General features: G+C 46.3%; 1 protein-coding gene across 1 annotated transcript in view; it reads left to right on the forward strand.

The window, feature by feature from the left end:
* Window positions 1–2,605: 2,605 nt before the first annotated feature.
* Window positions 2,606–16,104, forward strand: part of LOC123488364 (non-muscle caldesmon-like) — a 61,483-nt gene continuing 47,984 nt past the window's right edge. The window contains exon 1 of the mRNA XM_045219284.1: window positions 2,606–3,077. Within this exon, the coding sequence (XP_045075219.1) occupies window positions 3,019–3,077 (59 nt within the window). The 5' untranslated portion in view covers window positions 2,606–3,018. The remainder of the gene's footprint in view (window positions 3,078–16,104) is intronic.

Here is a 16,104-nt window from a genome sequence, read left to right on the forward strand (position 1 = left end):
CCTTAATAGAAAATGACTCAAGTAAAAGTGAAAGTCACCCAGTAAAATCCTACTTGAGTAAAAGTCTAAAAGTATTTGGTTTTAAATATACTTAACTACCAAAAGTAACTGTAATTGCTAAAATATACTTATGTATCAAAAGTAAAAGTAAAAGTATAAATCATTTCAAATTCCTTATATTAAGCAAACCAGATGGCACCATAACGGATAGCCAGGGGCAGACTCCAACACTCAGACATCATTTACAAATAAAGCATTTGTGTTTAGTGAGTCCTCAGATCAGAGGCAGTAGGGATGACCAGGGATGTTCTCTTGATAAGTGTGTGAATTAGACAATTTTCCTGACCTGCTAAACATTTTTATTTGTATTTATTATGGATCCCCATTAACTGCTGCCAAGGCAGCAGCTACTCTTCCTGGGGTCCGGCAAAATTAAGGCAGTTATACAATTCTAAAAACATTACAGTACATTCATTACGGAATTCACAACATACTAAGTGTGTGCCCTCAGGCCCATACTCCACTACCACATATCCACAACACAAAATCCATGTGTACGTGTGTGTATAGTGTGTATGTTATCGTGTGTGTGTATCCATGTGTCTGTGCCTATGTTTGTGTTGCTTCACGGTAAAACGCTGTTCCATAAGGTGGATTTTTAAGCATTCGAAATGTAACGAGTACTTTTGGGTGTGAGGGAAAATGTATGGAGTAAAAAGTACATTATTTTCTTTAGGAATGTAGTGAAGTAAAAGTAAAAGTTGGCAAAAATATAAATAGTAAAGTACCTATACCCCAAAAAACTACTTAAGTAGTACTTTCAATTATTTTTTACTTAAGTACTTTACACCACTGCTAAGGACATCCCTATTACTCAACTGTGTCTGTGTCATTGCTAGATGGGAGAGATTCAAAGTGTCCCATTTCAGTTTGGCAGCTGCAAAATCATCGCATGGCTCATGAGGAAAATCTTTCTGGAATGACATGCACATAAGCACATGCCCTCACACAGTGTATATTATACATCCGCTCTTGAAACAGGATAAGTATTGGTATAAATACAGCATGAAAATGGGAAACTTCAGACCCTCCAATGGTTTCACTGAAGTCTAATGATCCCTCCTCGTTTTACCAGACATGTGCGAGCCTGACGTCAGCGTTTGACCTTAAAGCCAAGGCTCCGTGTCTGCCTCCCAGATGGCACCCTGTTCCCTATGTGGTGCACTGCTTTTGACCGGGGCCCGTAGGGCTCCATAGGGACTAGGGTGTCATTTGGGATGCGGAACCATTTTTCTGGACTTTCTATTGGCCTGTGAGTTTCACTGTGTTTTCCACCAGAACTGGTTTACAAGGGGACCTGGCAACATGGACGGGTGACAGTGGGGTACCAAGCAAGGGAGCCTCCTGGGCGATTCCTTTGTCCAACCAGTTTGTGTGTCCAACCGTGTGTGTGTAAGTGAGTGTGTGTGTGTGTGTGTGTGTGTGTGTGTGTGTGTGTGTGTGTGTGTGTGTGTGATTCCTTTTGTCCAACAGCAGTCTTACATGTAATCATTAGAGAATTAGGCTGCATCTGTGGGCATGCTTGCTTTGTCATGTTGCCGTGGTAATGTTTTTTTTTTGTGGAGTGTTTGTGAGTTTTTGTGGGCCCCGTGAGGGGGTGAGGAGAGAGGGGTGTTTCGCTCATGATGGTGTGTGTGTGTGTTTGCGTGTGTGTTTGCGTGTGTGTGTTTGTGTGCGTGCGTGCGTGCGTGCGCGTGTTACATGTTCTCTAATGGTTCAGCTTTTCCCTTCTGTTCCTTTGTGGGGTGTGAGTTTACATTCCCTGTCCAACTCTCCCTGTCCAACTCTCCCTGTGCGTGATGCCAAGAAAAGTGAGCAGTGTGTGTGTGTGTGTGTGTGTGTGTGTGTGTCTGTGTGTGTGTCTGTGTGTGTCTGTGTGTGTGGTGTTGTCTGGTTGGGTTCTGGTCTGCTGCTCAGAATAAGCTGTTTGGCCGATTAGATAGTAGGCCTCTACTCAACACCATTTGGTTCAGGGACAATAGTACCTTTGTTTGGTTCAACGTTTGGTAAAAACATGTTATTGACGATCTTATAATCTTTTACAATATAACATTATAATTTTAGATGCAGAGGGACTGTGCTACCACTGAAACTTTACTTTGATTGCACCCAAGACATGTTGATGGGTAACCGATATATCATCAATATCTACAGATATGAAGAAACTCAATCATCTGTTCCAGCAACAATAAGTTGAACATGGGGTTGAACATGGGGTTCACAAGTTAAAACCCCCTAGAGTCAATTGACTCACCGGTGCATCAATCTAAGTTACATAACGAAAACATCCCCATCAAAATCTGTGAGTTTAAGCTAGATATATCTGTTTGTGTGCATGTGTATGTGTGTGTGTGTGTGTGTGGTGGGTTTATCAGAGAAGCATTGTGTGGATATCATATTTCTTTCCCCCTGGGGAAAGTCACATGAACCCAGAGGTCTCCCGCAGAATCATGGGAGGGAGGGAGGGAGGGAGGGAGGGAGGGATGCATGGCCAGGTTTTCAAAAGCCCTCAATGAAAACAACATGCGGGAGCAGGGGAGGAGGAGGGAGGCAGGGCTGTGACAAAACCTGTCTTACGAGAGAGAGAAAGAGAGGGCGAAAGAGAGAGGGAGTCTTTACATCGCCAGCAAGCATCGGGGAGAGAGGATCTAAAGGAAGTGTCCTGTGTTTGTCTGAAGAGGAGAGAGAGAGAGAGAGAGAGAGAGAGAAAGAGAGAGAGAGAGAGAGAGAGAGACAGAGAGAGAGAGAGAGAGACAGAGAGACAGAGAGACAGAGAGAGAGAGAGAGAGAGGAAACACCACGTAAAGAGACAGAAGATACCCTTTCCTGGAAAACTCCAGTCCTCTCTGACTGTCGCCGCTCACTGAGGAAGAAAGACAGCAGTGTTTTAAAGAAGAGGGACCGTTTAACCTGGTTGTTGTTCCACTGAGGGCTGAGACACACAGAGAAGAAGAAGACATGTCTGGTCATTTACTAAGGAGAAGCTCCAGCAAGGCAGGTCTGCAGAATCTCCTCAGGTAAGAGTAGTGGAGCACTGATACTCCTTCTGCCAGGCGTTGGTGTGTGTTAGTTCATCTCCTCAGGTAAGAGTAGTGGAGCACTGATACTCCTTCTGCCAGGTGTTGGTGTGTGTTAGTTGGTCTTTGTGTCAGGTGTGTTTTCTGGTTGTTTATTGATGCTCATTAGATGTAGCTGACCATCAGGTGTGCTGGCTGGTTTTAGCTCATTTCTCCTTTATGTTTGTGAAGTGAGAACAAGTGAGACGTCAGCTACATTTTAAATAAAGATTCAGTGTTTTAAATATGTACATCTACAACACCGTTCCTACCCTTTTCTGTGATGTAGCAGCTCAGAATGATTTATTTAGATGCTTTAAGATCCTTCATATGTGTTTCTGTGATGTCTGTTACCGGGAGGGATGTAGTAACCTTCATACGGGGTTGGCAGGTAGCTTAGTGGTTAAGAGCGCTGTGCCAGTAACCGAAAGGTCGCTGGTTCTAATCCCTGAACCGACTAGGTGAAAAATCTGTCGATGTGCCCTTGAGCAAGGCACTTGAGCAAGGGCACTTAACCCTAATTGCTCCTGTAAGTAGCTCTGGATAATGACAATAAAATAATAATAATAATAATAATAATAATAAATATGTGATGTGTCTGTTACTGAGAGGGATGTAGTAACCTTCATATGTGACAGTTTCATGTCACCACCCCCTGTATCTCCAATCTGTGGTTCTGTGGAAAGTGGTTAAAAAGTTGATTTGATAGAGAAAAAAAGTACCTAATTCGTACTGCTCACTAACACCTAAAGGGATGGCTTTAACTATCCACGTTAACGGTGTTGCTATTGAACACCAGCTGCTAGTGTCACAGACATTTACTCTGGTGCATTCCCAAAGATACAGTCAGTACAGCAATTACTGACAAGCACTTCATTACCGCTAATGCACAGCAAATGGCCGAACTATTGTCCCACCCCACAGTACAGTATCACTTCAGGACAGTAACTACAATACAACTCCAACACCAATACAAGCTGGAGTTAAAACCAGTGCTGATAAACACACATCCCTCAACAAGACAATAGTGAGACCACTTCCTTCACAAAGAGGGAACTATCTCCTCCCTCCCCCATCAACTGGTGTTTATTGTTCTGGTGGAGGTTACATTTGGCCCCTCCCCTCATCCTCCAGGCCTTTGATTGGGGCTCAGGGGTTTGACCTGTTGACCCCTGAGTTGGTTTGTGGCGTGGGGGTGGGGTGGTGTGTAATAATAATAATAATAATAATTAGGTGGGTGTTTGTATTTGTCCTGTTTCACACATGTGCTAGTGTGTATTAATAGACGTGTGAATTAGAAATGTTTTTTTGTTTTGTTTGTTGCATATCTCTCCTCCCTGAGACACCCTCGGAGTCAGATGGATCGGCCAATCATCTTCAGAAGAGAGAAGAGAGGGGAGAGAGTTAATAGTATTTAGGAAATGGGATGTCAGTTGCACTTTGAAGTGATCTTCAAGTGATTGAAGTTTCTCTCCTGTTTTGATACGAGACGGCAGGGTGGTGGGGTCGGAGGGATGAAGATCCCTTTTAGATACAGCAAAGTGAGCAGTGACGTACGTGACTATTGATAGGTGTCCAGATTAATAAAGAAATCAATCGTTATCTCACCTTGTTGATCATAAAGTGAATATAATTCCTTGTACAAATATTTGGCTAAATTATTTACTCGGACCACCAAGAATTACAGTACTGTAGACTGTAGACTGTAGACTGTAGACTGTAGATTAAATGGGCTAAACTTTTCAGTGAGCTAATGCTTCTCACTGTTTCAAATGAAAGCAAGCAGAAACCTGTTAACATTTAATATCAGTCCAGTGAAAACTGAGAATGAAAGATGGGATGACGTTACCCAAACAGCAACGATCCCCCATCACCACAATGCGAAGAGAGTGATGGCAGGATCTCTGTTGTAGCAGTAAGTCACTCAACCACTTTTACTACTTCTCAACTGATCAGAGAGTAGTTCATCTCTGATCCGTTTAACATCTTTGTTCTGGACGAGCCAATCGGTAAACAGATAAACAACCCTGGGCAACCAATCAGTGGCAGATAGAACACAATCTCAGCCAACTAGGACTCTTCTCTGGTCGAAGGCCACTCTTCCAGCTTTGTGTCTGCAAAGGGACTTTTGATATGCCGTTATGTCGTTATTTCACAGGATTCATCTCAGTTTAATGGAAGGAAAAATAGCTTGTCCTCAAAACCAGCGGCTGGCTCTACTTGACTGTTTAGGGTTAGTGACTGGCTGGGCAGCGATGCTTGGGTTAGTGGCTGGCTGGGAAGCGATGCTTGGGTTAGTGGCTGGCTGGGAAGCGATGCTTGGGTTAGTGGCTGGCTGGGCAGCGATGCTTGACTGTGCATCCCAGGGCCTGTGTCATCCAAAGGGCTGTTTGAAGACCTCCAGCTCGTAACGTTGCAGTGTGGGCTGATGAGTTCATCCACAGATCTCTTGGGGAAGGGTTCATGTAGAGCAAACACTGAGTATGACTTCATTTATGGCCTTTTTCCATCACTCTTTTTTCCATTACTCTTTTTCCATCACTCCTTTTTCCATCACACACCAGTATGTCGCCAGCGTTTATTTTCATGTAGGCTCTAGTGTTATTTTCTGGGAACTGTGTTTCCATCAGGAGGGTGACACTAAAGACTTGGGGCGAGCAGAATCAACAACCTCTGCATCATCAGGACAGTTGCTTTGGGAGAAGGCGTTAACCCCATGTTCACAGTTAGCCGTTGTTGTGTACATGCCAGATGAAAAGTACCAGTGGTCTGGCTTTGGCCCCGAGTCACAGCAGGTCCGCTGGAGACATGGCCCCAGTGAGACACGGGTGCCGGAGGCGGAAACAGAAAAGTCTGAGCCTTTTGGGCAAAACACCGGGGTAATTATCAGGTGGAAACTCGGCAGTGGAGTCCACAGTTTATTGTCGTCAGGCACTGAGGCACTCATGGTGGGGGCTAGGTGGAGTGTGAGGGAAGTTAGTCAAGTCCTTCTGGAGTGGATTTACAGTTACTGAGGTCAAAAAAATCCTCTGAGTCTGACATCCTCTTCCCCCAGACTATAGCTGACCCACTCAGCTAGGTGGGTTTAGGTTAAATGTGAAACAAGACATCCTTTCGCCTCTTCAGTGACGTCAAGGCATCCTCTTAGTCTGATGTCCGTTTCCCCTGTGCCCCCTTGGCCAGGCTAGTTAGGTCAAGCCCAGCTACTCCCAAAGCCCTGACCCATTCACCCTGCTGGAAGTCCCTCTTACCTCTCCGTCTGTCACCATCTCTCTTTCCTCTCCATCCGTCACCATCTCTCTTTCCTCTCCATCCGTCACCATCTCTCTTTCCTATCCATCCGTCACCATCTCTCTTTCCTCTCCATCCGTCACCATCTCTCTTTCCTCTCCATCCGTCACCATCTCTCTTTCCTCTCCATCCGTCACCATCTCTCTTTCCTCTCCGTCCGTCACCATCTCTCTTTCCTCTCCATCTGTCACCATCCTTCTTTCCTTTCCATCAGTCACCATCTCTCTTTCCTCTCCATCCGTCACCATCTCTCTTTCCTCTCCGTCCGTCACCATCTCTCTTTCCTCTCCATCCGTCACCATCTCTCTTTCCTCTCCGTCCGTCACCATCTCTCTTTCCTCTCCATCCGTCACCATCTCTCTTTCCTCTCCGTCCGTCACCATCTCTCTTTCCTCTCCATCTGTCACCATCTCTCTTTCCTCTCCGTCCATCACCATCTCTCTTTCCTCTCCATCCGTCACCATCTCTCTTTCCTCTCCATCCGTCACCATCTCTCTTTCCTCTCTGTCCGTCACCATCTCTCTTTCCTCTCCATCCATCACCATCTCTCTTTCCTCTCCATCCGTCACCATCTCTCTTTCCTTTCCATCCGTCACCATCTCTCTTTCCTCTCCATCCGTCACCTTCTCTCTTTCCTCTCTGTCCGTCACCATCTCTCTTTCCTCTCATCTGTCACCATCTCTCTTTCCTCTCATCTGTCACCATCTCTCTTTCCTCTCTGTCCGTCACCATCTCTCTTTCCTCTCCATCCATCACCATCTCTCTTTCCTCTCCGTCACCATCTCTCTTTTCTTCCCTGGGGTCTGTGTCTTAAAGATGATCTGCTTCAGAGAGAAGTAAACAACATTTGTATTTATATTTATTGTGGATCCCCATTAGTTCCTGCCAAGGCAGCAGCTACTCTTCTTGGGGTTTATTATGGATCCCCATTAGTTCCTGCCAAGGCAGCAGCTACTCTTCTTGGGGTTTATTATGGATCCCCATTAGTTCCTGCCAAGGCAGCAGCTACTCTTCCTGGGGTTTATTATGGATCCCCATTAGTTCCTGCCAAGGCAGCAGCTACTCTTCCTGGGGTTTATTATGGATCCCCATTAGTTCCTGCCAAGGCAACATCTACTCTTCCTGTGGTTTATTATGGATCCCCATTAGTTCCTGCCAAGGCAGCAGCAACTCTTCCTGGGGTTTATTATGGATCCCCATTAGTTCCTGCCAAGGCAGCAGCTACTCTTCCTGGGGTTTATTATGGATCCCCATTAGTTCCTGCCAAGGCAGCAGCAACTCTTCCTGGGGTTTATTATGGATCCCCATTAGTTCCTGCCAAGGCAGCAGCTACTCTTCCTGGGGTTTATTATGGATCCCCATTAGTTCCTGCCAAGGCAGCAGCAACTCTTCCTGGGGTTTATTATGGATCCCCATTAGTTCCTGCCAAGGCAGCAGCTACTCTTCCTGGGGTTTATTATGGATCCCCATTAGTTCCTGCCAAGGCAGCAGCTACTCTTCCTGGGGTTTATTATGGATCCCCATTAGTTCCTGCCAAGGCAGCAGATACTCTTCCTGGGGTTTATTATGGATCCCCATTAGTTCCTGCCAAGGCAGCAGCTACTCTTCCTGGGGTTTATTATGGATCCCCATTAGTTCCTGCCAAGGCAGCAGCAACTCTTCCTGGGGTTTATTATGGATCCCCATTAGTTCCTGCCAAGGCAGCAGCTACTCTTCCTGGGGTTTATTATGGATCCCCATTAGTTCCTGCCAAGGCAGCAGCAACTCTTCCTGGGGTTTATTATGGATCCCCATTAGTTCCTGCCAAGGCAGCAGCTACTCTTCCTGTGGTTTATTATGGATCCCCATTAGTTCCTGCCAAGGCAGCAGCTACTCTTCCTGGGGTTTATTATGGATCCCCATTAGTTCCTGCCAAGAAAGCAGCTACTCTTCCTGGGGTTTATTATGGATCCCCATTAGGTCCTGCCAAGGCAGCAGCTACTCTTCCTGTGGTTTATTATGGATCCCCATTAGTTCCTGCCAAGGCAGCAGCTACTCTTCCTGGGGTTTATTATGGATCCCCATTAGTTCCTGCCAAGGCAGCAGCTACTCTTCCTGAGGTTTATTATGGATCCCCATTAGTTCCTGCCAAGGCAGCAGCTACTCTTCCTGGGGTTTATTATGGATCCCCATTAGTTCCTGCCAAGGCAGCAGCTACTCTTCCTGGGGTTTATTATGAATCCCCATTAGTTCCTGCCAAGGCAGCAGCTACTCTTCCTGGGGTTTATTATGGATCCCCATTAGTTCCTGCCAAGGCAGCAGCTACTCTTCCTGGGGTTTATTATGGATCCCCATTAGTTCCTGCCAAGGCAGCAGCTACTCTTCCTGGGGTTTATTATGGATCCCCATTAGTTCCTGCCAAGGCAGCAGCTACTCTTCCTGGGGTTTATTATGGATCCCCATTAGTTCCTGCCAAGGCAGCAGCTACTCTTCCTGGGGTTTATTATGGATCCCCATTTAGTTCCTGCCAAGGCAGCAGCTACTCTTCCTGGGGTTTATTATGGATCCCCATTAGTTCCTGCCAAGGCAGCAGCTACTCTTCCTGGGGTTTATTATGGATCCCCATTAGTTCCTGCCAAGGCAGCAGCTACTCTTCCTGGGGTTTATTATGAATCCCCATTAGTTCCTGCCAAGGCAGCAGCTACTCTTCCTCTGGTGGCATATTTTGTGGGGTATGCAAGGCTTCCATTAAAGAACACCCTCTGTGTTCTGTTAGACAGGTAACTCTTTGTCCACAATATAGCAGGGGGTGTAAAGCCATAATACATTAGTTTTTCCAGCAGCAGATTATGATCGTTAATGTCAAAAGCCATGCTGAATACTAAGAAAACAGCCCCCACAATCGTTTTATCATCAATTTCTCTCAGCCAATCATCAGTCATTTTTGTAAGTGCTGTACTTGTTGAATGTCCTTCCCTATAAGCGTGCTGAAAGTCTGTTGTCAATTTGTTTACTGTTAAATAGCATCATCTCCTCCTCCTCTCCTCCCCCTCTCGCCCATCCCTCCATCCCCCTTCATCCATCCATCAGGCTTTTAAAGTCCCCATCCCCCTTCATCCATCCATCAGGCTTTTAAAGTCCCCATCCCCCTCCATCCTTCCATCAGGCTTTTAAAGTCCCCATCCCCCTTCATCCATCCATCCATCAGGCTTTTAAAGTCCCCATCCCCCTTCATCCATCCATCAGGCTTTTAAAGTCCCCATCCCCCTCCATCCTTCCATCAGGCTTTTAAAGTCCCCATCCCCCTCCATCCATCCATCAGGCTTTTAAAGTCCCCATCCCCCTCCATCCCTACATCAGGCTTTTTGAAAGTCCCCATCCCCCTCCTCCCTAGAAAGAGAGGTTTAAAAGCAGGGGATGTGATCGGAGGAGAAGAGGTGAATTCCACAAATCACCGCAGGAGACTTTGTCCAGATAATGGTTGTTTGGGTTAGGGCTATAGATTAAAGTCACAGATATCAGACTATAGATTAAAGTCACAGATATCAGACTATAGATTAATGTCACAGATATCAGACTATAGATTAAAGTCACAGATATCAGACTATAGATTAATGTCACAGATATCAGACTATAGATTCATGTCACAGATATCAGACTATAGATTAAAGTCACAGATATCAGACTATAGATTAAAGTCACAGATATCAGACTATAGATTAAAGTCACAGATATCAGACTATAGATTAAAGTCACAGATATCAGACTATAGATTAATGTCACAGATATCAGACTATAGATTAAAGTCACAGATATCAGACTATAGATTAATGTCACAGATATCAGACTATAGATTAAAGTCACAGATATCAGACTATAGATTAATGTCACAGATATCAGACTATAGATTAATATCACATATATCAGTGGCACCTCACTCTTCAGACCTGTTTCTGATTATGATACACCAACACACAGCATCTACCAGAATCCAAACAGAATGTACTTTTTTGCTCAGGGAATTGTTTGCATAGTGCATGTCAGATCAGGGCAAAATTGTGTTTGAGTAAAGCAAAGAGACCCGTTACAGTTCAGAATCATAACAATGCCGATGATGCAACCTCTTACACTTGAAGGGAACTGCTTGTATTTTAATTGCTTTGCTCATGATTGGTTGTTTCAAGCTTTTGTTTTGTCCCATATTGTGACAGAAACTACAGTGACTTAACAATGTCTGCTGAAGCTCAACGACTAAAACTAAGCGTCATCATTGCAGTTCATTGACTCTCTACTGTCTATGTCTGTCTGTGAGGTTCGAGGTTGTTGCTGTCACACAAACAGGAGAGTGATTGATGGTAATTGTGTAGCAGCCCCCGGGGCTGTATCACTGCCTGTTTGGTTCAGTTGCTTTAGCCATCTGCGTCACTTAGTGATGACATCATCAAAATGACATCGAGGGTCTGGGTTCACAACCTGGTGTCATAGACTAGAAGTAATATATTAACGTAAATCAAGGGTCCCCTCAAATTGGCGTTAAACGTTACGTTTGGTATGGTTACACAACACAGATGGTCACTTAAGGCAAAAAACAAAAGTAGGGTTATTGGTTGGGGTGGATGGGTAGGCGTATAACGCGAATGTCTAGTAACCCAAAGGTTGTTGAAACTCATCACGGACAACTTGGCATTTAGGCTAATTAGCAACTTTTCAACTACTTACTACTTTTTAGCTACTACTTAGCATGTTAGCTAATATGAATTGTAATTCGTAACATACATTACGAAATGAGTGATGGACATTCACAAAGTAACACATACCATACGAAACATAACATGTCACACTAAATGTGGATGTCTCGGATTTACGTACATAATAATACAAAATGCTCTGAGACCAGGTTGCAGAGAGTTCAATGGAGTCTTTTATGGCTGGAACTTCCCTGACGGAGATGATCTCATCTGGGAGAGAAACACACACGCGAACACACACACACACGCACGCACGCACGCACACACACACACACACACACACGCACACACACACGCGCACCCTCCTGCCCTCTCCACCACCCCTCTCAATCTGTCTCCCAGACCTCGACTGCCTCAATCTCCCGCGAGCGGAAAAAGTGACACGCATCAGATAGATTTTACCTGTCAAAACCCAGGGACCCACAAGTCATTATGTAGCATGAGAGAAAATGCTGATAGAAGGGAAAGTGTGACGTGGAAAGGTCTGGAAAGGGTTTCACTGAGTTGGGAGGAAGTCCTACAGACTTGGTTGTGGAAACAATATTGGGAGAGGGAAAGGTTGGTCTTCACAGTTTCAGCTTTCCTGTTCACTTCTGTTCTCCCACAACCAGAATCTCTACTCCAGCTAGCATATGCTGCTACGCTGAGTGGACAAAACATTAGGAACACCTGCTCTTTCCATGACATAGGCTGACAAGGTGAATCCAGGTGAAAGCTATGATCCCTTATTGATGTCACTTGTTAAATCCACTTCAATCAGTGTAGATGAAGGGGAAGAGACGGGTTAAACAATTATTTTTAAGCCTTGAGACAATTGAGACATGGATTGTGTATGTGTGCCATTCAGAGGGTGAATCGGCAAGACAGAAGATTGAAGTGCCTTTGAACGGGGGTATAGTAGTAGGTGCCAGGTGCACCGGTGTGTCAAGAACTGCAACGCTGCTGGGCTTTTCACATGTGTATCAAGAATGGACCTCTACCTAAAGGACATCCAGCCAATTTGACAAAACGGTGGGAAGCATTGGAGTCAACATGGCCCAACATCCCTGTGGAACGCTTTCGACACCTTGTACAGTCCATGTCCCGACAAATTGAGGCTGTTCTGAGGGCAAAAGGGGGGTGCAACTCAATGTTAGGAAGGTGTTGCTAATGTTTTGTACCCTCAAACTCTCTTTTGGCAGTGAATTACCTTCTCTGGCCATAGATTATAAACGGGTGGTGGTGGTTTGGTCAGTGTACACTGTATAGTACAATCCTGGGGGCATTATGAGAGAGGTTTACAGAGATTAAAAGTGCAGTAAGCAATAATTACTGCTGTTCAATGGTCATTTTAATAAATGATACCCATTGATTTAGGATTAAGGACCCAAATTAAGGATTGTGGCTTTAAATGTTTAATGCCTCTTGTTTTGTCGTATTGTCCAGAGACTGAGACTGAGACTGAGAGGTACCTCTGTTGTTGTGCTGGCCACTTCATACTTCCTGCTCAGACTGGCCAATCCCAGGCTAGATCCTCAAGTGACCTATTTCAGCTGGTGAGATCCTGAGGTAACCTAGGCTGGCTGATGTGTTTCAGTAGCATACAGCTCTCTAACACATTACATTACATTACATTTACGTCATTTAGCAGACGCTCTTATCCAGAGCGACTTACAAATTGGTGCATTCACCTTATAGCCAGTGGGATAACCACTTTACAATATGTATTTTTTTGTTTTTTTGGAGGGTGGGGTAAGGGGGGGTAGAAGGATTACTTTATCCTATCCCAGGTATTCCTTAAATAGGTGGGGTTTCAAGTGTCTCTGGAAGGTGGTGAGTGACTCCGCTGTCCTGGCGTCGTGAGGGAGCTTGTTGCACCATTGGGGTGCCAGAGCAGCGAACAGTTTTGACTGGGCTGAGCGGGAAATGTGCTTCCGCAGAGGTAGGGGGGCAGCAGAGAGGAGAAGGTGGCAAAGAGCTTCCTAGGGTTAGAGGCAGATGCTTGGAATTTAGAGTGGTAGGTCCAGGGCCAGGTCCGCAGGGAGTCTAGTCTCGCAATGAGTCGTCAAGCCACGGAGCAGGAGGGGAGAACCGAGCCGGCCGGGAGGATAGGGAACATAGAGAGTCAAAGGATGCAGAAAGGGAGGAGAGGAGGGTTGAGGAGGCAGAATCAGGAGATTGGAGGGAGAAGGATTGAGCAGAGGGAAGAGATGATAGGATGGAAGAGGAGAGAGTAGCGGGAGAGAGAGAGCGAAGGTTGCGACGACGCATTAACATCTGAGTAGAGGCAGAGTGAGTAGTGTTGGAGGAGAGCGAGAGAGAAAAGGATACAAAGTAGTGGTCGGAGACATGGAGGGGAGTTGCAGTGAGATTAGTAGAAGAACAGCATCTAGTAAGGAATACCTGGGATAGGATAAAGTAATCCTTCTATCCCCCCTTACCCCACCCAAAGAAAGAAAAAAAAACATATTGTAAAGTGGTTATCCCACTGGCTATAAGGTGAATGCACCAATTTGTAAGTCGCTCTGGATAAGAGCGTCTGCTAAATGACGTAAATGTAAATGTAAAGATGAGGTCAAGCGTATTGCCTGCCTTGTGAGTAGGGGGGGACGGTGAGAGGGTGAGGTCAAAAGAGGAGAGGAGTGGAAAGAAGGAGGCAGAGAGAAATGAGTCAAAGGTAGACGTAGGGAGGTTAAAGTCACCCAGAACTGTGAGGGGTGAGCCATCCTCAGGAAAGGAACTTATTAGGGCGTTAAGCTCATTGATGAACTCTCCAAGGGAACCTGGAGGGCGATAAATAATAAGGATGTTACGCTTGAATGGGCTAGTGACTGTGACAGCATGGAATTCAAATGAGGAGATAGACAGATGGGTCAGGGGAAAAAGAGAGAATGTCAACTTGGGAGAGATGAGGATTCCTGTGCCACCACCCCGCTGAACAGATGCTCTCGGGGTATGCGAGAACACATGGTCAGACGAGGAGAGAGCAGTAGGAGTAGCAGTGTTTTCAGTGGTAATCCATGTTTTCGTCAGCGCCAAGAAGTCGGGGGACTGGAGGGTAGCATAGGCTGGGATGAAGTCAGCCTTGTTGGCCGCAGAATGGCAGTTCCAGAGGCTGCCGGAGACCTGGAACTCCACGTGGGTCATGCGCGCAGGGACCACCAGGTTAGAGAGGCAGCAGCCACGCGGTGTGAGGCGTTTGTATGGCCTGTGCATAGAGGAGAGAACAGGGATAGACAGACGCATAGTTGACAGGCTACAGAAAATGGCTACAATAATGCAAAAGAACACAGTAAAGACCTTAGGATTTATTCTCACTGAATGGAGTTATCAGGACAAAATTTCAATTTACATTTTTTACATTTACATTTTAGTCATTTAGCAGACGCTCTTATCCAGAGCGACTTACAGGAGCAATTAGGGTTAAGTGCCTTGCTCAAGGGCACATTTACCCCATTTAGCAGACGCTCTTATCCAGAGTGACTTACAAATTGGTGCATTCACCCTATAGCTAGTGGGATAACCACTTTACAATTTTCTTTTTTCTTTTTATTTTCTCTTTATTTATTTTTTATTTTTGGGGGGTGGGTTGGGGTACGGGGGGTAGAAGGATTACATTATCCTATCCCAGGTATTCCTTAAAGAGGTGGGGTTTCAAATGTCTCCGGAAGGTGGTGAGTGACTCCGCTGTCCTGGCGTCGTGAGGGAGCTTGTTCCACCATTGGGGTGCCAGAGCAGCGAACAGTTTTGACTGGGCTGAGCGGGAGCTATGCTTCCGCAGAGGAAGGGGAGCCAGCAGGCCAGAGGTGGATGAACGCAATGCCCTCGTTTGGGTGTAGGGACTGATCAGAGCCTGAAGGTACGGCGGTGCTGTTCCCCTCACTGCTCCATAAGCAAGCACCATGGTCTTGTAACGGATGCGAGCTTCAACTGGAAGCCAGTAGAGTGTGCGGAGGAGGGGGGTGACGTGAGAGAACTTGGGAAGGTTGAACACCAGACGGGCGGCGGCATTCTGGATGAGTTGTAGGGGTTTAATGGCACAGGCAGGGAGCCCAGCCAACAGCGAGTTGCAGTAATCCCGACGGGAGATGACAAGTGCCTGGATTAGGACCTGTGCCGCTTCCTGTGTAAGGCAGGGTCGTACTCTCCGAATGTTGTAGAGCGTGGATCTGCAGGATCGGGTCACCGCCTTGATGTTAGCGGAGAACGACAGGGTGTTGTCCAGGGTCACGCCAAGGCTCTTCGCACTCTGGGAGGAGGACACAACGGAGTTGTCAATCGTGATGGCGAGGTCATGGAACGGGCAGTCCTTCCCGGGAGGAAGAGCAGCTCCGTCTTGCCAGGGTTCAGCTTGAGGTGGTGATCCGACATCCATACTGATATGTCTGCCAGACATGCAGAGATGCGATTCGCCACCTGGTTATCAGAAGGGGGAAAGGAGAAGATTAGTTGTGTATCGTCAGCGTAGCAATGATAGGAGAGGCCATGTGAGGATATGACAGAGCCAAGTGACTTGGTGTATAGGGAGAATAGGAGAGGGCCTAGAACTGAGCCCTGGGGGACACCAGTGGTGAGAGCACGTGGTGCGGAGACAGCTTCTCGCCACGCCACTTGGTAGGAGCGACCGGTCAGGTAGGACGCAATCCAGGAGTGAGCCGCGCCGGAGATGCCCAGCTCGGAGAGGGTGGAGAGGAGGATCTGATGGTTCACAGTATCAAAGGCAGCAGACAGGTCTAGAAGGACAAGAGCAGAGGAGAGAGAGTTAGCTTTAGCAGTGCGGAGAGCCTCCGTGACACAGAGAAGAGCAGTCTCAGTTGAATGACCAGTCCTGAAACCTGACTGGTTTGGATCAAGAAGGTCATTCTGAGAGAGATAGCAAGAGAGTTGGCTAAAGACGGCACGCTCAATAGTTTTGGAAAGAAAATAAAGAAGGGATACTGGTCTGTAGTTGTTGACGTCAGTGGGATCGAGTGTACATGCACTTTTCAATT

This window comes from Coregonus clupeaformis, unplaced genomic scaffold, assembly GCF_020615455.1.
Source record: "Coregonus clupeaformis isolate EN_2021a unplaced genomic scaffold, ASM2061545v1 scaf2224, whole genome shotgun sequence".
NCBI lineage: Eukaryota > Metazoa > Chordata > Actinopteri > Salmoniformes > Salmonidae > Coregonus > Coregonus clupeaformis.